Source organism: Solea solea, chromosome 17 (assembly GCF_958295425.1).
Source record: "Solea solea chromosome 17, fSolSol10.1, whole genome shotgun sequence".
NCBI classification, from domain to species: Eukaryota; Metazoa; Chordata; class Actinopteri; order Pleuronectiformes; family Soleidae; genus Solea; species Solea solea.
The window spans coordinates 17,924,001-17,944,226 of record NC_081150.1 but is presented as its reverse complement, the minus strand read 5'-3'; the positions used below and the strand labels follow the sequence as shown (position 1 = coordinate 17,944,226).

Here is a 20,226-nt window from a genome sequence, read left to right as displayed (position 1 = left end):
GACAACTTATTACATTATTAGTGGACAGCGGTGACAGGAAGTGACAGAGTTGTGTTCAGGTGCAAACGCAGGAAAATAAGACTTTCTGCTCATGTTTGAGTTTATGATAAAACAGTCAGCTGGATTTTAATATAAAAAATACCTGGTACTCGATCTCGCGGGGCGTGGCCTGTTCCCCCCTGGCAACCGGCTCTGGCGTCACGGCGACCGTCGGGGAGGCAGGGTCTGTGTGTTGCTGTGAGGGCGGTGGCGCCGGGCTTGACGGCTCCTCCTCTTTCTGAAAGTCAGCCTCTGATAGGTCGTCCATCATGCTGATCTCCGCCTCTCTGTACGCCCGCCGCTCCGCCTGCGAAGGAAAAAAAACGCGAGAAGGTCAACAGGTCAGCTGACGTTTTTACGTGTTGTTTTGTAATTTTTTTTTTGATTTTTCTATCTTGTACATTAAAAGACATACGTTTATTATTAATTAATTGTCTTAGCTGTCGTAACCATACATTTTACAGTTAAAGGACTATTAAACTATTAGAACATCTTATTGTAGCTTATTTTATCTTATCTTACATCATATTATGAGTTTTTAGTCAGAGAAACAGTACAGAAGACTTAAGGTTTGTTATTTAATAAACTATTATGTTTATAACTATTAAGTTATTTTAAGGATACATAAGTACATAATATTTAAGTACATATAAGTCTTTTTTTGTTTTCTGGTCCATAAACTGTCAGAAAATTGAAAAAATAGTAATTGGTGTTGCCTTCAAACTTCAAAATAGTGATATTTTTAAATTGTCCATACACCAAAATAATTCAGTTTTAGTGAGTTTAGTTGTTATATAAACAAACCAAAGAAAACTGAAAATATTCACATGGAAGATGCTGAAAATTCAACTGAAAAGTTGTTTTAATTATTTAGAAAACACTCGTTGTCCCAGTAACGCCCTCGCTTTACAGGGGCGGCCATTTTGTGCCGCCATATTTCTACAGAGGCACAAACCAGATTATGATGCATACGACGACAAAGAAATAGGTGGAAAAGCGAGTGGACAAGTCATCCGTTTGTCGCCCCATGTTTTTTTAAAAATGTCAAATCTTAATGGTTTTTCCATCATCAGCCGTTTCCCTCAAACATCACTGCACGTCATTGTTTCTGATCGTCTGGACACAGGAGTGTCCGGCGTTTCCCTTTGAGTTTTAACGAAACACTTTAAGGACTGATTGTCGTGTGATTGATGTTTTTTTAAAGCTTTTTGGAGGCTGTTCTTAGATCAAGGCCTGAGTTTCCCCCCCCCCAACCCGAGCTGTGGGAACAATCCTTTAATTGTTCCTCTAAACAGGAAGTGAGTGGGGAGAAAAGGGTGCGGCGGGCGGTGGAGAGGCAGCGAGTTCAATGGGTTCACAGAGACGGAGAGAGAGTAAATAGGATTATATCATAAAACTGACGAGTAGAAAAGGAAGAGAGAGAGAAAGTGGAGCACGTTTGATGGACGGCAGAGGGAGAAAGACAAAATAGTGTCACATTCACTGGGTTATTACACTGAAATTCAGCTCTGGATGTCATAAAAAAAGCACACTGTAAGTCTGCATTTATGTGTCAAACTCGAGGCCCGCGGCCCACATCCAGCCCGCCACACACATTCGGCCCTGCGAGATAATATGTTATGTCTGTTCTGCTCCACATTAGTTACTGCCCATAAAAATAATAAATGAACAAACTAAATAAATCAGAGGGAGGCAGTTATAAGGGGTGGCCCCAGCCCCCTCATTTGTATTTTGCTGCCTCTCTTTTAGCTTTAAACGTGAAATTGTAAAAAAATTAATGAATCAATTAATTTATCAAAACTCTTTGGCTTCGACCCAGTATGAGACATTGGTTTTATCTTTTTTTCATAGTTTTATTGTATGACTTTGTTAATTTTATACTTTTTACGGTATTTTATTGCTTTATTGTTTGTTGTTAGGGTCTATTAGGTCTCACGTTTTTTTGTTTCAGCTGTTGTTTTTAGAGTGCTTTATAAATAAAGTTGGATAAGATTGGATTTGGAAAACTAGCTTTCTGATTTTTCAGCTTCTTAAATGTGAATATTCTTGGTTTGCGGACAAAACAATGTTTAGGAAACACAGATTAACATTTTCTTAACAGTTTCTCAAACAAGTACTGGATTAATCGAGAAAAGAATGGAGAGATTATTCTATTTATGACCAATATCCAACTCAATGGATATCAACAGTTTTGTTTCCTGGTATAAATGGGATTGTTTTGGTTCCAAGAAATTAATCACACAGTGTGTTTTAAGACAGACTTAGTCTCGTCCACAGCTTCAAAAAGACAGAATCAAAAATAATCATGACCTCACTTGGCAGAAATCTCACTATGACCCAGATGTAAAAATCCCATGACTCCTGCAGAGCAGTTTTCCACGACCTAAAAACACTCTTTTATCGTCATCATCCCTAAGTCTTTTCTCCTCTGCTGAAAAGGTGCAGTGAAAACAGGCCGAGGAGGAGAAGAAACAGCAGAGAAGGAGAGGACGAGGACACAGGGATGACGACGACGCGACATAAATTTAAACTGAAGAGACTGTAAAAGCGAGGGTGTCGGGTTGGGACTCTTCTCAACTCAGTTTGACCCCAAAACTCACTCTTTCCTGCTCCTGTTGAACTCTGACCTCATAAAACCCAAATCAGCCTGTTACACGGATCATGGACAGACCACACACACACACACACACAAACACACACTGGCTTTTTTAACATCTGGTCAGTTTGAATGAAAAATCTGTGGATTTTTCTTTTGTTTCGACATTTAAAAAGTATCAGTGTTTCCAACACCTACACAATACATACATTAGCATGTAGCCTATAGCATCCTCAGTGTTTATACTGCTGCTGGTTGATTTTCCGAGTGTTTTATCGATGGATAAACGAAAATGCACAAAGGAAATGCTTATTTTTTGGACTTGTGAACATGTTTTGTAAGTGAAATTATTAGGTCAAAGTATTCTGTGGCACATTTTATAAACAATACATAAAACATATAAGACAATGTAAACTAAAACCAGTGTAGAACACAACAAAAAACGGAATGCAAAAACCCATAAAACACAGGAACCAAGCCAATAAATAATAAAAAATTAAGAAACATTAGCTGATTTTGCAGTAATATATACAAAACATTTTTCCAAAACTATAACTAAAAATATTTGGGGATCCAAGTTTTAAAGCTGACAAACTATCGTGACCCAAATCACAATATAAATTGCGATAAAAGCTAAAGTAGTGACTCATTTACAGCCAAATCTGTATCAGCTGATATTATTTTGGATTGATGAACAAATCATTTCCCAGATTTGTTACATAAAATCAATTAAAACGTCATCATTTTAAAACATCTACACATAAAGCTTTACTAAAAAGTTTTGGAAAATTCTGCAAATTTGTTTGGGGACCCAAACAAAATCTCCCGCAACCCATCTGTGGGTCCCCGAACCAGTCTTTGGGAACAACTGATATATAACACTGTCTACTGTATAGAATCAGTTCATTAACAAGGAACTGAATTCTCATTTTAATGAATATTAACTTTAAAAAAAAATGCTTTTTAAAGACAACAAACTTTCAAGAGCAAATTTAAAACATATTATACACTTAAAATCTTAAATTGACAAAATTAAAAAAATCCACCTTAACCCCTCAGTCTTTGGGAAACGTTAATAAATAAAAAATGTTTTATAGTGTAGTATACAGTGTAGTACTAATATCATTTTACAGTCTTAACGCTAATCTAATTTATTTAGGTTCTGTGAATTCTCATTTAATGAATATTAATTAAATAAAATAAACTTCAACTTTAAATTTAACATGAAATTGCCAATTTTCCACCGTCTAGAACCAGGTAAAGAACATTATTTTTATTCGTTTTAACTATTTTTTTTATGAATTTTTAACCTAAAATGTTGTATTTAGTGCCATGTTGTCACTGCACATACTGTGTGTGTCACATACCAAGAAACTATGAAGATACATTGGCGGATTCTGCTAACTTTGACATATTATTTACTGGTGTTTATTAATTTGCTGAACATTAAATAAAACAAAAAATCTGACTTTTCCTGATTATTGTTGTAACCTCAAACATAAATGTCTTTTCAGGAGGTCAAACGGGGGTTAAAGTTGTATTTAAATTACATTTATATTCAAACTCTTTATTTTTGTAGTAGTAGTAGTTTGCGACACACTGGACTCATTTCAACCCCGACTTTGTTGCTCTTATTGTTAAAGAAGAAAACCCTGGACACTCTGCCCGTGCTGTGTTGCTAAGAGATACTGAGAGCCTCTTCCTCTCAGGATGAAAGTGTGCTTGTTGCCCGGGCAACGTGCAGCTGAGTGAGGAGTGCATCAGGAAGGTTTCCTGCTTTCAGAGGGTGAAGACACGGCCGACACACGATCTGAATTCATCTGCCCACACTTCTGTGACTGAGAGAGAGAGAGAGAGAGAGAGAGAGAAGCTCTCTGAAAACATCTCTCAATCTGAGCCAGAGTTGGCTTCAGGGTTTTCAGGAGGAAAATAAAGATAAACACGTACTGTCAGGCAAAACTATCAGACCAGACTGAAAGTGAAACTGAAAAGTCATAAAATAAAGTCATATACTGGTCGTGTTGTAAGGTAAGGTAAGGTAACTTGAGCTGCCGTGAATTGAAGTAGAAAAGAAAGAATTCCAAGCTAGCAGAAGAAAAACAGGCTGCATGTGTCTTCTGTTGTCTCGTGTTGTGATGTCAATGAGGGACAAATAAAAGACGAGGGGACAGACACAGACAGAGGCCGTAATGCTGTGAGTTACGTCTTTGAACTTTATCGTACCTCATGGCCTGGTCAAGAGCTTTCTCTCTCTCTCTCTCTCTCTCTCTCAGCACTGCCCCCTCCCTGCCTGACCTCTAACCCCTCGCCCTCTGACCTAGCCAATGAGCCATTCTCTTAAAGAAGCCACGCCTCCTTTATGAGCGTGACTGACCCTGACCCGGAGATGAACCCGACAACCCTACAATCTTACTCTGAGACTGAGTTACAACAACAAAACAAAAACAAAGGTGGGTTTTAACTCTGCAGTAAAACTAACTGACGATTTCACGTCCTTTCTTTACTTGTTGTGACCGTTTACACACGTGGAAAAGTGGACAATACTTGACCCTTCACACAAATAAATAACAAACTAACACATTGCTGTTAATATCAATGCAAAAACCCAGTTTTTAACATTAAAACACTGGAGTGGCGTCTTGTTTGTCCTGATATTTACATTTTATGACCTGTTCACGCAATAGAAATAAAATCTTTTGGGTTTTTTGTCCCTTCAGACTTATATTTAAAGGAAAAATAACAACATTTACTAAATAAATCACATTTACTAGTATAATATCACTGTCACAGGCAGAGCAACGAAACAGATACAGTCACTGTTTATTTAACGCAATCAGGTTCTCATTTTACGACACTTTAAAAGCCGATATTTAGTGAAATGGAGGCACCACAGAAGAATAAGCTGTCATATCAGCAATATACAACATTTACTTGTTATTAATCTGTGTTTGCTTTTGCATGCTTTTAAATGTGCTTTTAGTTCACTTTCAATATGTGACATGTTAAAACAAACATGTTTTTGTTTTTTAGCTTTTATGAAGGAGCTTTAACTGTTTTCCAAAACATCTTCACAGTTCTCTGAGGTCGTGAACCCGACAAGACCTAACAGGAAACATTTAAGGCGTCTTAAAGAAGGAAGACAATACACATAATTATCTCTGATTTGTGTTACTACATATTCTATTTAATTTGACTATTGTTTTGTGTTAAATACAAATATCTCTGGCACAAAGGCCCAAATAAAGTAAAGTAATGTATTACAAGTTTTTTTTTAACCATATTATTATAAAAGAAGATGCCACAACTGTTGAAAGATTTATTCACAGACCTTAACAACTTAAACGGTTGTGTTTCAAGTGACTTAACTTATCATGTGAAGGTTTTTTTCAAGTAATAAATGCTTAAAAGTGACCTCTGTTATGTGTAATCACAGGTTTATCCCTTTACAAAAAGGGAATTAAACACCAATATCCTTCTGCGGACAACATAAACATTAATTCATCCTCTCAGCAAACACAAAACATCCTGTTTTTAAATAAAACACAAAGGTAAAAAGAAAAAGTGATTCCACTTACAGCCCAAACATGAAAACTCTGCAACTCCCTGGCTCTCTTTCTCTTCATCATTTTCTCTCTCTGTCTCTCACTCTTTCACCTCGCTGTGTCTCCTCAGCTTCACTCACACACTCTCACCTCCTCTTTACCCTCACTCCTGCTCCCTCTCTCTCTGCTGATTGGCCGACAGCGAAGAAGAAGAAGATTTAGTGACTTCTTCCCCTAACATATGTTTAAGTGAACTTCCACAGAGAGCGAGAGAGAGAGAGAGGGAGAGAGAGAATGAGTGAGTGAATGAGATCATAATAGTTATGTCTGGTAGTCCTGGGGTTAAAAGGTGATTAACACACACACACACACACACACACACACACACTGGTTTCCGTGACTTCAGAGGACTTTTCATTGACTTGCATTCAATTCCTGGAGATTTTACTCTAACCTTAACTACTACTGACCTAACCCTAGACCTAACTAGGGCTACAATAGAATAGAATGGCACAGCCAGGAATTGAACCCACAACCTTCAAGTTGAAAGGCAACTCACCCTACCACTGATCCACCATGGATCAATCTTAACTGCTCACTTTTTTAATACTTGTACTTCTGAAGCTTAAGAACATTTCATAACAGAAAATGACTTTAGACACTTAAGTACAGTAAATGTCATATACTCTTAAGTGATAAAAAAAAGTGACTTCATCTTCTACCAAAGTCATTTTCTGATAACATACTTGTACTTTTACTCAAGTATCCCTTTAAGGTACATAACAATGAGCTAAAACAACATATTACACTACACTACACACTACATATGATAAATATAAAACGTAATCAGTACAATAAAATATGACAAATTACACTACATGGTGCACTTACTCCGTAAAATGACTTTTTTTGTCCACAAACCAAAAAAATATTCAGTTTTCCTGTGTTATAAGGAGCAAATCAACCAGCAAAGCAATTATTGACATTTAAGAAGCTGAAAAAATCAGAAAACCTGTTTCAAATTATTGAAAAATAAGCACTTAATCGCTGACAATTCATTTAGTCATCCATTAATAATCTAACCCTAACCTCATACTAACTATATGGACATGGTCTTTGTCCTCATAAAGTAGACAAGTCCCCACAACATAAACAGATGTAGGTCCCCACAACATTAATAATACCTGAAACATACACACAGGTTTGTACTGCTATTCTTCTTGCATTGACTTCCACTCATTTGGTATTGAATGCCTCACCCTAACCTTATAGATCTAAACTGATCCAGTTGCCTTCTGTCTCATTAGGACCAGGTTTTGGTCTCTATGAGGACTACTGGTCCTGACAAGGTCAGCGTTTATGCCAGAAAAATGTCTTAAAGAGAAACACACACGCACACAAATCCAAGCTAATGTGTATAAGAGGTGTGTACACGTACTGAGGTCAAAGGTTAGGTAAGCTTCGGGGTTGACACGGCAATAAGATGTGTTAGGGTCATGACCTCACGTCCACACACACAGATGTACACACTACTATGGAACGCAGGTCCAGAACAGGTCACATGAGAGGGAGAGAAAAATAAACAGATTGTGACATCATGTCTATAAAGTGTGAGTGTTTGGATTTGGACGGACGTGTTTTGTGGAAAATGTTGCTTCATGGCTGCACTCGTTTACTCTTTTCAGGCCACAAGGGGGCGTAAGATTTCCAAAACAAACACACACAAAAAACCCAGGTGTTTTATAGCAAACATTTGCACATAATGTCTCCTGACTAAAAATGCTATGTGTTCCAATATCTATCGCTGCTCCAAGGTTACATTTCTTCACTAGTCTGTCATTAACTTGATAACTCTGCAAACTAAAACTAAAACCGGACATTATGTGGTATTCTGCGGGTTCATTAGAGTTTTTTCCCCCTACTAGTGGAGACAAAGGAGATGTATCCGAGACTAGACCAAGTTGCAAATCTCCTTTCCTGCCATTTTGAAGCCACACATTTTTCTGCGCCAGTTTCTACCGAGCTGAGTTGTCTATGTCCAGAAAATGTGTCTTCACCTCGATGTACAAAACACGCAGAACTAGAACAGTTGATTTAAAAGTCCTAAATATGAGGAGCTGAAGTAGAGAAGAACAGAAAGATACCAGAGCGTCCAAGTTTTGGGGTTCATGAGGGTCGAGGGTCACTGGAGCCAATCCAATCATTCACTCCCACATTCACACCTACGGTCAATTTAGAGCGTCCGATTTAACTCTGCTGTGGGAGGTACCCGTGGAAAACCCACGCACATACAGCGAGAACTTGCAAACTCCATACAGAACATGGGTCTGTTTGCTGCAAGGCAACATTGCTAACCACTACTCCACCATGTGACTGTACAAACACAGGCTAACAGCGACGTTTAGCGGCTTTGGTCTTCACTAAAGTGTGGGTGGGTGTGTGTGTGTGGTGCTTCGGGAGGACAGAACGTCTTCAGTGGACGCTCATTCACACGCTTTAGTGGGGACCATCGTCATCCACATGAGGGTCACGCGGGGGTGCTGTGCCAATCTCAGCTGACATAGGGCAAAGGCAGGGTTCTCGTGTGAGGGGCGATTATTCACCACTTTCTAAAACGCACTCTAAAATTGACGTGAAAAGACGACGCCACATGTTTTTCTTCTGAAATGAAAAACCAGTCTGTAGAGTTGAGTTACCAGGTTTGCTTTTGACATGCAGTGGAACGGGACTGTTAACAACTGGCTGCAGTTCAAGAGAGTAAAACACACACACACACACACACACACACACACACACAGAGAGAGAGGCAGAAACCTGGAACTGGTTAACCTCTGTCTCCTTCACTTATTTCTCCTCGCGCTCTCTTTCTCACTGTGTTTCACACTTTGTCTCAGATTTTATTCTCACTTCTCAATCCCTCTTTTCTTTTCCTCTCGTTTACATCTACTCCATAAACCATACAATACTCTATGTCCTATTTTATATTATCTAAAATATTCTGTGCTTTCAATTCTGAACCATTTCTGTTTGATAACTATAGTTAATTTGCTTAAGTAGCTTTAATCGAGTATTCATTTCATGCTATTTTCAGATAAAGACGATGCATTAAAACATTAAAATATGACACCAGAGAGATTATACCGGTGTTTATTAGCCTTCTGTCTGGTTTCAGGTGTCGTTTAAGTGTAAGTTGTTCCACTAAACTATCATTTCCTCTCTTAAATTCTGAAATAACTTAATTTAAATGACTAATTCAAATTCTTCAATCTTTGCCGCTTTTCCTGCATCAGCTCTCAGTCGTCTTTTCTTTCCTTTCCTTTGCTTTCCTCTCTTTCACTCTATAAACTATACAATACTATTAGAAAATATACTCTTTTATAGAATCTTCCACTTCTATTTTCACACTCACTCACTCATCTTCTACTGCTTTATCTATTTCTGTTACTCTCTTCATAACTACAGCTCATTTACTTAAGTACCTTTAATAAAGTATTCATTGTATGCTATTTTCAGATAAAGACGACACATTAAAACAAATGTATCAAATAAAATGTAATAAAACAGAATTTATTTGCCTTCTGTTTAGTTTTGGACGTCATTTAAGTGTAAGCAGTTCCACTAAACGATAATTTCCTCTCTTAAAATCTGAAATTATTTAATTTAAATGACTAATAAAGACCACTTTTTCGTGAATTAATGTCTTCCTTTCCTTCTCCTTAACATACTCTATAAACCATACAACACTATATACTGTTTTATAAAATATTCACTTTCTATTCTTTATTTCTATATGTCTCTTTAATTTCATGCTATTTTCAGATAAAGACAACGCATTAAAACAAACTTAGAAAATAAAATATGATACAAGAGAAAATATACTAGAGTCTGTTAACCTTCTGTGAAGATGTCATTTAAGTGTAAATAGTTACCAATTTCCTTTAAAAGTCACAACTAAGACAGGCCTGGAACTCAGAACTTTCAGAAACAAATGAAAGGCAGAAAACTGTTAAAAACTAAAATTCATTTGTCGTCTTTCTTGCCCACACTTGTTAAATTGTTCTGTACTCCTTTTTTCCCCCTTTTCTAAACCTTGAAATATACTGTAAGTTATGAGAACAAAGTGTAACCTTTGAGTGTCTTTTCTGTCAGTTAAGTCGCTGGTGTCTTCACAGTAGGTGAGAAGTCAGAGGAAAGTGTTGACAGGAAGTGACACCATTCATACGTTTATTTGTCGTGGAGAAAAGCTGCTGCCGGTTTTGACGAGTGAGAGTTTGTATGCATTTAAAAACTGTTGTTGTTGTTGTTTACACTGCACATGTTTGTTTATACTCTCTTAATGTCCGCATGTGATCTTTAGTCACGTATACATATATATGTATATATGTGTGTACGTCCAGCGCTGACTGCAGCGGAACAAATTCAAACATGAGAAAGAGGAAACTGTGGCCCGCAGAGTTTACTCTCACATGCCGGTGCCAGTCAGTCCCCACTCGTCTGTCAATCTGCCTTCAATGACTTTCTCTCACCCTTCCACGACCACACACACACACACATCCGGCCTCTTTTCAGTCACTCTGTCATTTCATGTCGCACTTGTGCAACACACAAAAGCATCAGCACACACACACACAAACACACAAAGGCACAAGCTCTCGAGTTTTTCACATGTGTATGAAGATGACAGAATCTTTTGGGATGGAGCTGACATCTGACATCAACACATGATTAAACTCAAGTCATTTTATGAATATGTATTAGACCCAAATTTACTCTGTTTTTATCACTGTGTTTGGTCTCCACCACCTCCTGAAAGAATTTTTAGCCACTGGAAAAAATGACAGTGCCATGTATAAAGCATTTTTCCTATATGTTTTTCTATTTCTGTTAATGTTTTGCCTACATTTTTTTCCATTCTTACTTCTGTTTTATCTCTCTATTATAACGTCTCGTAGCGTAAAGTATCGTATCGTCTTTTATTGTCTCGTATGATCTCATATCGTATCATCCCATCTCAAATCGTAACGTCTCGTATGGTCTCGTCTCATATGGTCTTGTATCTTATCGCTCGTATTTTATTGTCTCATATGTTATCGTATCGTATCATCTTGTATCTTATTGTCTCGTATCATCTCATATTATCTCTGGCAAATCCATTTTTGACAGATCAATCAGAATTTTCCGTCATGGGTAGGTGATCACCCAACGATGAATTTGGTAAGAATCTACCCACATAAAAATATTAAATAATATTGTCTTATTTTTGTGTTTGACTTGTTTTTTCAGCTGCAAAACAAATGTAAAATCATAATAAAGAATTTAAAAAAAGTCTCGGGTCATAAAACCAAAACAATGAGTCAAAGGACGCTGGCTGTGAGGAACCGCCGAGGTGAGGTGATAAATATCTGTGGCTCTGTCACTACCAATGTTACAGAAATACAGATTACAGCCACTTTAAATTACAGCTCATGGCACTTCACCGAGTCAAGTGTTTGAATAAATGTCAGCGAAATTAAAACGACACAGTTGTGTGTGTGTGAGAGGGGAAGTCGCTCCTTCCCAGAATAAACAAACACTGCGCTCCTTCAAAGGACGACAATTAAAAAACAACAACAGTGTGAAAGGAAGCCGACAGTGAGCGCAAACCTCAGCTACAATGTTTAAAACAATATTTTCACACAAGTTAAATTGAGTATTTATGGTTTGAACCCAAAGATGTGAATGTGAAGCGTCGGGAGTGAAAAACAGTGAAAGCTAATGTCAGATAAAGCAAAGGAAACTTCTCTTCCCACTCTGTGGGTGAAATGTCCACATTTTCAAATATATTGTTTGGTATTTAAATATGAATTTCTGTGACTCACAGTTTAACAATCCCACCTGGTAAAGCCTTAAAATATGGTTTAAAACAAAATGGACTACTATTATTTACTACTACTTGTGACAGTATGAAGATTTAAATGATTGACTGACAGGTTTATCTGTAGTTTACTTGCACATGTATCATTTCAGAGGGGTTGGGCGTGATTGTTTGCGTTTGTGTTGTATATTTGGATTTGTTTTGTGGTTACAAATGTGTGTCCTTGTATTTTTTCATTATGGGCAGAAGTTCAATAGTTAATGGTGACTCATCACATGAACCAGGCTGCAGCTACAGCTTCATTAATGCATTTATTTGGCGACTAAGTGATGAATCCCCAAATTTTCAGATGCAAAACTGTGATCAACAGCTGTTTTAAGGGTGTGAAATTCTCTCCGCCTGTCTCCCTCTCAGCTCAGAGACACTCGATGTGAATAAATGTGAATTGATAATACTAAATTTAATTAACAGCAATTAAACCGTTAACGGTGGCAACCTTTGTTAAATACATTTCAGGACTATTTAAAAGCCTGCAGATATCCTGTCTGTGTTTTTTAATCTTATAAAAACAAAAAACTGACTGTAGTGCAGTCGGCCAACTCACATGGAACAGATTATGTGTGAATGTAGAGTATGTAGACTATTAATGTTTGGAAGAGACGCGCGCACAGCTTTAAGTTAGACGTCAGGGCAGTAAACGATACAGCGGAGATGATGCACGTGTGTGTGTACGGCTGCAGTCAAACGTTCAAGGCACATAGTAAATTTAAATTCTTTTAAAAAAAGAAAAAAAAAAGTCAAATGTTAATGCTCTGTTTTTATGTGGAATCATTGTGTGTTCACCTGAACCTCTTTTTGTTGTTTATCTAAGACTTTCTACCTGCATTTTATTACAAGAGCTGAGCTATTTTTCTTTGTGCACACGCAGCATTTTATAAGTTGAGGTCAGGGGGAAACGGCCAGAGCTTTTCCAGAGGCTTTAGTTCATTTTCATGAAATCAAAAATAGTTCAAGTAGGATTGTCTGCTGTCAAGACTGTCAAGATATTTGGTAGAAAACACTCTTCCATCTATCTCAGCTCTGTCTCCTGATCCACTGGCTACTACACGAGAATATGAGAATAATATACAAGAATATATTATATATTATAGAAGGTTATTGACTAAATATGAGTCAGTCAGTCAGTCATCATCTACCGCTTTATCCTCTGCCAGAGGGTCGCGGGGGGTGCTGTGCCAATCTAAACTACATCGGGCGATAGGCGGGGTACACCCTGGACAGTTCGCCAGTCCATCGCAGGGCCACACACAGACAGAGACAAACAACCATTCACTCTCACACTCACTCCTACGGTCAATTTAGATTGTCCAATTTAGCAAATCCCCACATTGCATGTTTTTGGACTGTGGGAGGAAGCCGGAAAACCCGGAGAGAACCCACGCACACACGGGGAGAACATGCAAACTCCATGCAGAAAGGCCCTTGTTCCAACCGGGGCTCGAACCCCGGTCTTCTCGCTGCAAGGCGAAAGGTGCTTACCACTAAACCATTTAGTGTGACCCGACTAAATATGAGTATACCTTATAAATAAGGTGGACAAAACTTTTGCACAAGCCACATTTACAATAGCATACAAGTAACAGTAGTTTAAAGCAGAGCGAGTCAGGATTTGTACCCTAATTTACCAGGTTTTGAGTCATTGTAATGAATATTGTGATGGCTTGTTGGATGTTTACAGTGGTGTCGTGAAAATGTGTACTCTGAAACTGTAGGGGGAGCTCCATAAAGAAAAAGATGAAAAAGTGACCAGACGTGCAGACATGCAACGTTCGGCAACATGGCATAATTTACAGAAACACTGTAGTAGATATATATATATATATATATATATATATATATATATATGTACATATATATGCCTAGCCTGTAGGTGGTGCAACACTGCCACAAAAAGACACAAAAAACAGAGAAGACATGTAGCATGTGCATAATTAAGCTTGCACGCTGCATACAAACAAAATACACAGTGTATATATGTATATATATGTATATATATATATGTATATATAGTCTTCTTTTCACTTTGAAAAATCATCAAAATGTGGTGATTTGACTCAACGTTTTCAGTGAAGAGTCTAACATTTAATTTTTCTCATCTTGATGACGACTCAAAGCTGCTTTTTCACACTATTTCACATCCATTCACTCACACAGCTTATATCCATTTATTCACTGCTGCAAAACTATCAGAGGAGAAGTGTCTTTCTCAGCATGGAGACAAACAGAGGTGGGGGATCAAACCCACAAAGCTTTGGTTGAACAATGACCAGCTACCCACCACTGATCCACCCCAAACGCCCCAGTTTTACCCCTCAAAATACACTGGTTTGCGGATCGGTTTGTGTTGCGTCGCAGAAGAGCCGCATCTGGTTGACGTTTCAGAATAAAACATTCCGTGTTGACATGTTTTCACTTAAATACATAACAGAAAAAATCCGTGCAAGCCCAGCGTGCTCCCGTTTCTGTGCAAGAAGTACCACGACAAAACCCAGTCTCCAGCTGTCCAGCCGTGCGGACGTGAGATGCAAGCAGTGTAAATTGGCGGAGCTGTGCAGATCATGGCACAGCGCATCCGTTCTGCAACCAGTGTATTTTGGGGGTAAGTTGGCTTTATTTTTTTTTGTTTACAGAGCACAAATGATGTTCAAATATAAATTTTAATGACCACTCACTCATTTTATTGGAGCAAAATTTAACATCACATCGCAGTCACTCATCTTCACCACATGTCGTGCATGCTTCACAGTACAAAGCAGCCATTTACAGAACTGACTCAAACACCTGGAAGTCATTTCAGTGATCAATTACCATCTGTCATGTAAGAGTCACCTTTTACACACCGGTCTAATTAATTCTGACTGAGGTTTGTTGTTGAAAAAAGAAAAAAAGAAAAAAAACTGGTCCATGTTTAATGAACTCACACAGACAGAGACCTGATTCTCTCCCACCTCCATCTTCCAGCGGCTCAGCCATTCTTCTCTCTGTCTCCTGCTGATGTAGTACGGGTCTCCGGCCTGGAAGGTCACTCTGGGTACTGGCCTCCTCCGCAGCCTCCCAGTCTCAACCTGCACACACACACGCACAGATGTTTACTACACTCTAAAACCTGAGTGTTGGCTGCATTGCTTTCATGTAAAATTAAAGCTGCAGTGCGTAACTTTCTTTTCATTTAAACCACTTTTCTGATTAAGTCTATGAGCTCCACACGTCTCTCTCTGTGTTTCTCAGTGTGGCGGTGTTTAGATCGAGTGTTGCTCGGTGACATTGCCCATGCTGCACACAGGAAGTGGTTCATTTTTCTGTAAAAATGCATGCTTCTATTACAACTCAACTGGATTATCGTAACACGCTCGACATTAGGGTTAGCCAAGCCTCTGTTCCCAGTTCACTACAGAATCAAGGCGGAACTTTGTATGGATTTTACCCTAATTTAACAGCGTCAGAGTCACTGCGATGGTTAAATATCTTGTTGTGGGAAGATTGGGGGCCTCTACTGCCCCCTACTGTCTGTTAGCAGAAAACCAGCCAGTATCCTCAAAATTAGGAGATCTCGCGAAGAGCATGAATTTTGCAACTAGTTGAAGCTACACAGAAGGCAGGCCACCTCACTTCCTGGTTTTAAATCTGTTTTTAAAAAGCACTTTGGGCAGCAGATACAGGCGACAGAAACTTTGTGCAAGTAAAGCACGATAACTGCAAACAGGTTAGAGTTTGACTGAAAGCACAAAGAATCGCCCACGGAAAGATTCAGAAGCGAATTTGTCTGCTCAATAAAAACTTGATTGTTTGATGCTATAAATGCTTCTAGGCACCGCCTGACCGCGCTCTGCTGCTGTATACGCACAAATGCTCCTGTAACATTCATCAAACAGAGGCAGAATAAGAAAAGTTACGCACTGCAATAGCTTTAAAAAACAGAAGAGTCTTTCCTCACCTCTCTGGGAGAGTCACAGTTTCTGTCGTCTGGCTCTTCTGCAGGAAAAGAGAAGTTACAGGAAACGGTCCATTTGTACAGATTTAACAAGAGTTTTTAATGAGGACGTAAAGTCACTTTGCTGCAACATATACATATTATCATTCCAGATAATCCTGACATCAAACATACACGGATTCCTGCCTGCAATCATTAACAAACTTCTGTCAAATTATAAATGATATATTATATGAAGACTTTGCATTACGGCCGTACCCTTGCTCCTGTCGCTGTGCTCTAGTTTCCGACGCCCGCGCTTCTTGCGAGGGGAGGGGGAGGCCTCTGGCTCCTCGGGCGGGGTTGGCGGGGCGTTAGCACACGGGTCAGAGGTCGCCATCTCCTGGGAAACAGACGGAACACAGTCGAGTTCTGAGAACACTAGCGCTCGCCCTCGTCTAGACCCATTAAAGCACGTTACAAACATGTTAAACACACACACAATCAAAGAGCATCTGCACACACACACACACAAGTGTGAGTCTGGCCTTGTTAGTGCGACACAGAGCAGGTGTGTGTGCAGCAGAGCGTGTGTGTAAAACCCCCAAAAACTCCTATTTACACACACACACACACACAAATACATGCGCTTCTCATATGACATATTAATGTCACTAACGATGTTAATGATAAATCATCTACATCAGGGGTCAGCAATTGGTGGCATGTGGGCCAAAACTGGCCCGCCGGGCATCAGTATGTGGCCGGGCAGAAATAATTAAATAACATTATGTTGCTAGAAATGACAGTTAACCTAAATTAAGTGTTTAGTTTGAAAAATACAAACAAAACACTGCTGTTGTCATGGAGACAGCCAGGTTTGGGCCCTTTAATAATTACTTGTGGTAAGAAGAAGAAGCAGTAATTCTTAACGTTTAAATGGTGCACAATAAATATTAACTAGCACGCATTTGTCTTTAGTTTAGTTTAAGTGTGGGTTCTTGTTAGTGACTGAGGACGTTTTGGCCCAAATATTCAATTGCTTACAAAGAAAAATGGGCATTTACTTGCTGATCCCTGCTCTAAATGATGGACGTATCGTGGACATTAAAGGAAAACCATTAACTCAAATGCTAACAAAGGCCTGCAGCGTTTTTTATTTTTTAATGTGTGTGTCGGTAAAAAGGGCGAAAAGCTTTTATGGACAAGTCGTTAAAAGGTAAAGAGCAAAGGTGAAAGCGGAGGCTCAGAGGCTACGCTAATGCCGACTTCCACTTACTTGTAATGACCAGCCCCATAAAACAGCCTCGGGACCCACTTTGAATTACCCTGTACTTTATCAGAAGACATTATTTTCTACGTATATATATATATATGTATAAAAGGGCTTTTAGTCATAAAAACGTCAGAGGATTTATATTATGGCATTAATGTGTGACAGTGTGTGCTGTATAAGGTCATTTATGTGGGAGTCAATGCGAGTTATCGAGCTCTTAGAAGCTGCAGGGAGTTTAATAATTACGGAAAGGTAATTAGCAACTATTTTAGTTGATTAAATTATAATTTTAGACGTTTTTAGGGCAAAAAGGCAAATGTTTCCAGCTTCTCAAGCATAAAAATGTGATGCTTTTCTTTCAGTAAATACAGTTCAATTACATTTTCATGTGTAGATGTGACACAATTAGACATTTAACATGTTGTGTTCATTATTTGTTGTTATATTACACAAAAGTATAATATAATATAATATAATATAATATAATATAATATAATATAATATAATATAATATAATAAAGCTGCAGCACTTGCTGACATTGATCCAGTAAGGTTTTAATGATTAATTATTGACGATATTTGACACTGTAAATTACCCCTTTGTGGGATTAATAAAGGGCTTTATTTTCTTTTATCTTATCTTATCTTATCTTTACCGATAACCTTGACTTATCAAAGCTGAGGATACACTTGTACACTGTGGTGCATCAGTGTTAAATGGTTTGTTTTGAGCTTTCTGATTTTGTTTTAGTGTGTTACTTTATTGGCGTTGTATATTTTTATTGTATTATTTGTATGTTTTTTATTTAATTACTGTAGTAGCAGATCATGATTTGTTTCACTATAAAAAAAAAGTCTAATTTAATGCAAATATAAGTGGTCTGTGAGGCTGCTCGTGTGTGTCACACATTTGCTGCACGTTGGGACAAAACATCGGGTTAAAAACAACAAGTGCATTTCTATTTACAGCTTTAAAACAACAAAAAACACACAGGATGCAACACAGGGAAAGTTTAAAGACACGTTCAAATTAAACACATGAAAAGCACTTGTCTAGATTCAACCACTTGAGTCAAGTGGTTGAAATCAGCGTTAAAAACTTGCTATGTACAAAGTATATAAAAGTATATAACTTCACAACACTTAATAAATAAATAAATACATTAGCTTGCATGAATTCTAAAAAAACAAAGCATGGCATGAATTAGCGCAGATGAAAAACTGTTTTAAATAAAAACAAGTGCACCAGGATCTATCACGTGCACGTGCAACGCCTTCATGTGCCCTCGACGAGAACACATGCCCTCAACATTTACCACCTTAACCCCAACACGACATTAAAGCTGCATTAAGCTTTTGGTTTTCTTTAAATACACTACATCAGTTTCTACAACTACACTTGTTAAGCAAACAACTCTCTACTTACACATTCAGCAGAAACAGAAGGAATCTGGACTCGCAGTCATCTTTTTGGCCACATGTCGAATGTAAATCCCAATTCAGTTTGGTCCACAGACTCTTGAGAGAGGAAATAAAATATCTGGAAGTCTTTTTTGTTTTGCTATGTCTTCGACGCTCTTCAGCCTCCTCGCCTCTCCGCCATTTAGAGCTAAACAGGAAGTGTACAGTCGGCCCCCTATGTGAGCCGGTCGCACACTTCCTTCAGTGAGAGCAGGTGCACTGGTTTCATTTTTATTTAGGGGCCGGGTTGAATTCATGATTTTACTGTTTTGATTTTTAGAAAACATCACTTAATGCAGCTTTAAAGTTGGACTGAGTGAATAAAACTAGTGTATCTGACTCCTTCCAGCTCTTTTTTTTGTTTTTCCTCACGTGGAAACTTCACGTCTGACTTCACCGCGTGCACGGCGACACAATCCAATGAATCAATCAAGTTTTTTAAGGTTTTTTAGTTTTGATGAAACCCAGGGGAAGGCTGAGTGAGCAGGGAACAGGATGTAGCAAACAATAAAACAATAGTGCACCAAACAATAGTTAAATAGGCAAACCTAGTGCAGAAATCACATGCATGACAGATATTTTACACCGCAAGTCAAAAAGTCTATTGTTATTTACACGGCAGCACACGCAACAAACACATTAGGAATAATGTGTTTTTAGATGAGGCAAAAGTACTTTGCTTTATAGTATCAGTGAAGCACATGTGAGATACAGAAATATGCACGTCAGGCTTTTTGTTCACAATTAAAGGTTCTAAATGTTCAAAAATGACAATGTTAAATACCATTTTTCCCCTTTTTCACAATATTTGTGTTTCTCATTTCCGTTTTTCTAGCTAAAACTAGTGATAGCTACCATGGATACGACGGTGGTTAAAGCAGCTATCAGTGGATTAACTGACTTTATAAACTAATCTAACATAAACCCTACAACATTACAATGGAATGATGTAACATCTCGGGTTAAGAAGAAATTCCCAGTAAATTTCCATAAACTTTCCAACGGACCTTAGTTTGGGAATTTTGGAAATATTCCAAATTGAATTTTTTGATAATTTAATTTTTTGCATAAAGCAGACATGCAAGCAACATGACATCATTAAAAAAACAAACATGACACAGATTAATTTGTATATATAACTATATATATATATAATGACAGGTAAGTACGTAGGTACTAAATTAGTTAGGTCAGAACGTAAGTACGAAGTTAAGTACGTGGGTACAAAGTTAGGTACCTAGGTACAAAGTTAGGTAGGTAGGTAGGTAGGTAGGTAGGAAATTAAGTAGGTAGGTAGGTACAAAGTTAGGTAGGTAGGTGGGTAGGTAGGTAAGTAAGTAGATGCAAAATAATACATTCTTGAATAAATGACTTGATTTTGATTCTAGTACACATACACTTACATGATTTAAATCAGAGTAGCCGAACTAGCGGTAGTAACTAGTTGAGCTGATTCAATACTATAATAATATCGGTCAAATTACGGTG

At 38.1% G+C, this 20,226-nt stretch overlaps 1 protein-coding gene across 9 annotated transcripts in view; it reads right to left on the bottom strand.

The window, feature by feature from the left end:
• LOC131443429 (DNA (cytosine-5)-methyltransferase 3A-like) overlaps positions 1-20,226 on the bottom strand; it is a 59,541-nt gene that overhangs the window by 19,882 nt on the left and 19,433 nt on the right. For 5 of the 9 annotated variants that reach the window (XM_058613054.1, XM_058613059.1, XM_058613060.1 and 2 more), the window contains exons 4-7: positions 16,281-16,404; positions 16,026-16,063; positions 15,013-15,156; positions 143-346 (exon numbers count right to left, since the gene is read on the bottom strand). In XM_058613054.1, the coding sequence (XP_058469037.1) occupies positions 143-346; positions 15,013-15,156; positions 16,026-16,063; positions 16,281-16,404 (510 nt within the window). Of the gene's footprint in view, positions 1-142; positions 347-15,012; positions 15,157-16,025; positions 16,064-16,280; positions 16,405-18,703; positions 18,862-20,226 lie in introns of those variants that run through there. The other 4 variants (XM_058613061.1, XM_058613058.1, XM_058613057.1 and 1 more) reach the window with 4 other exon arrangements.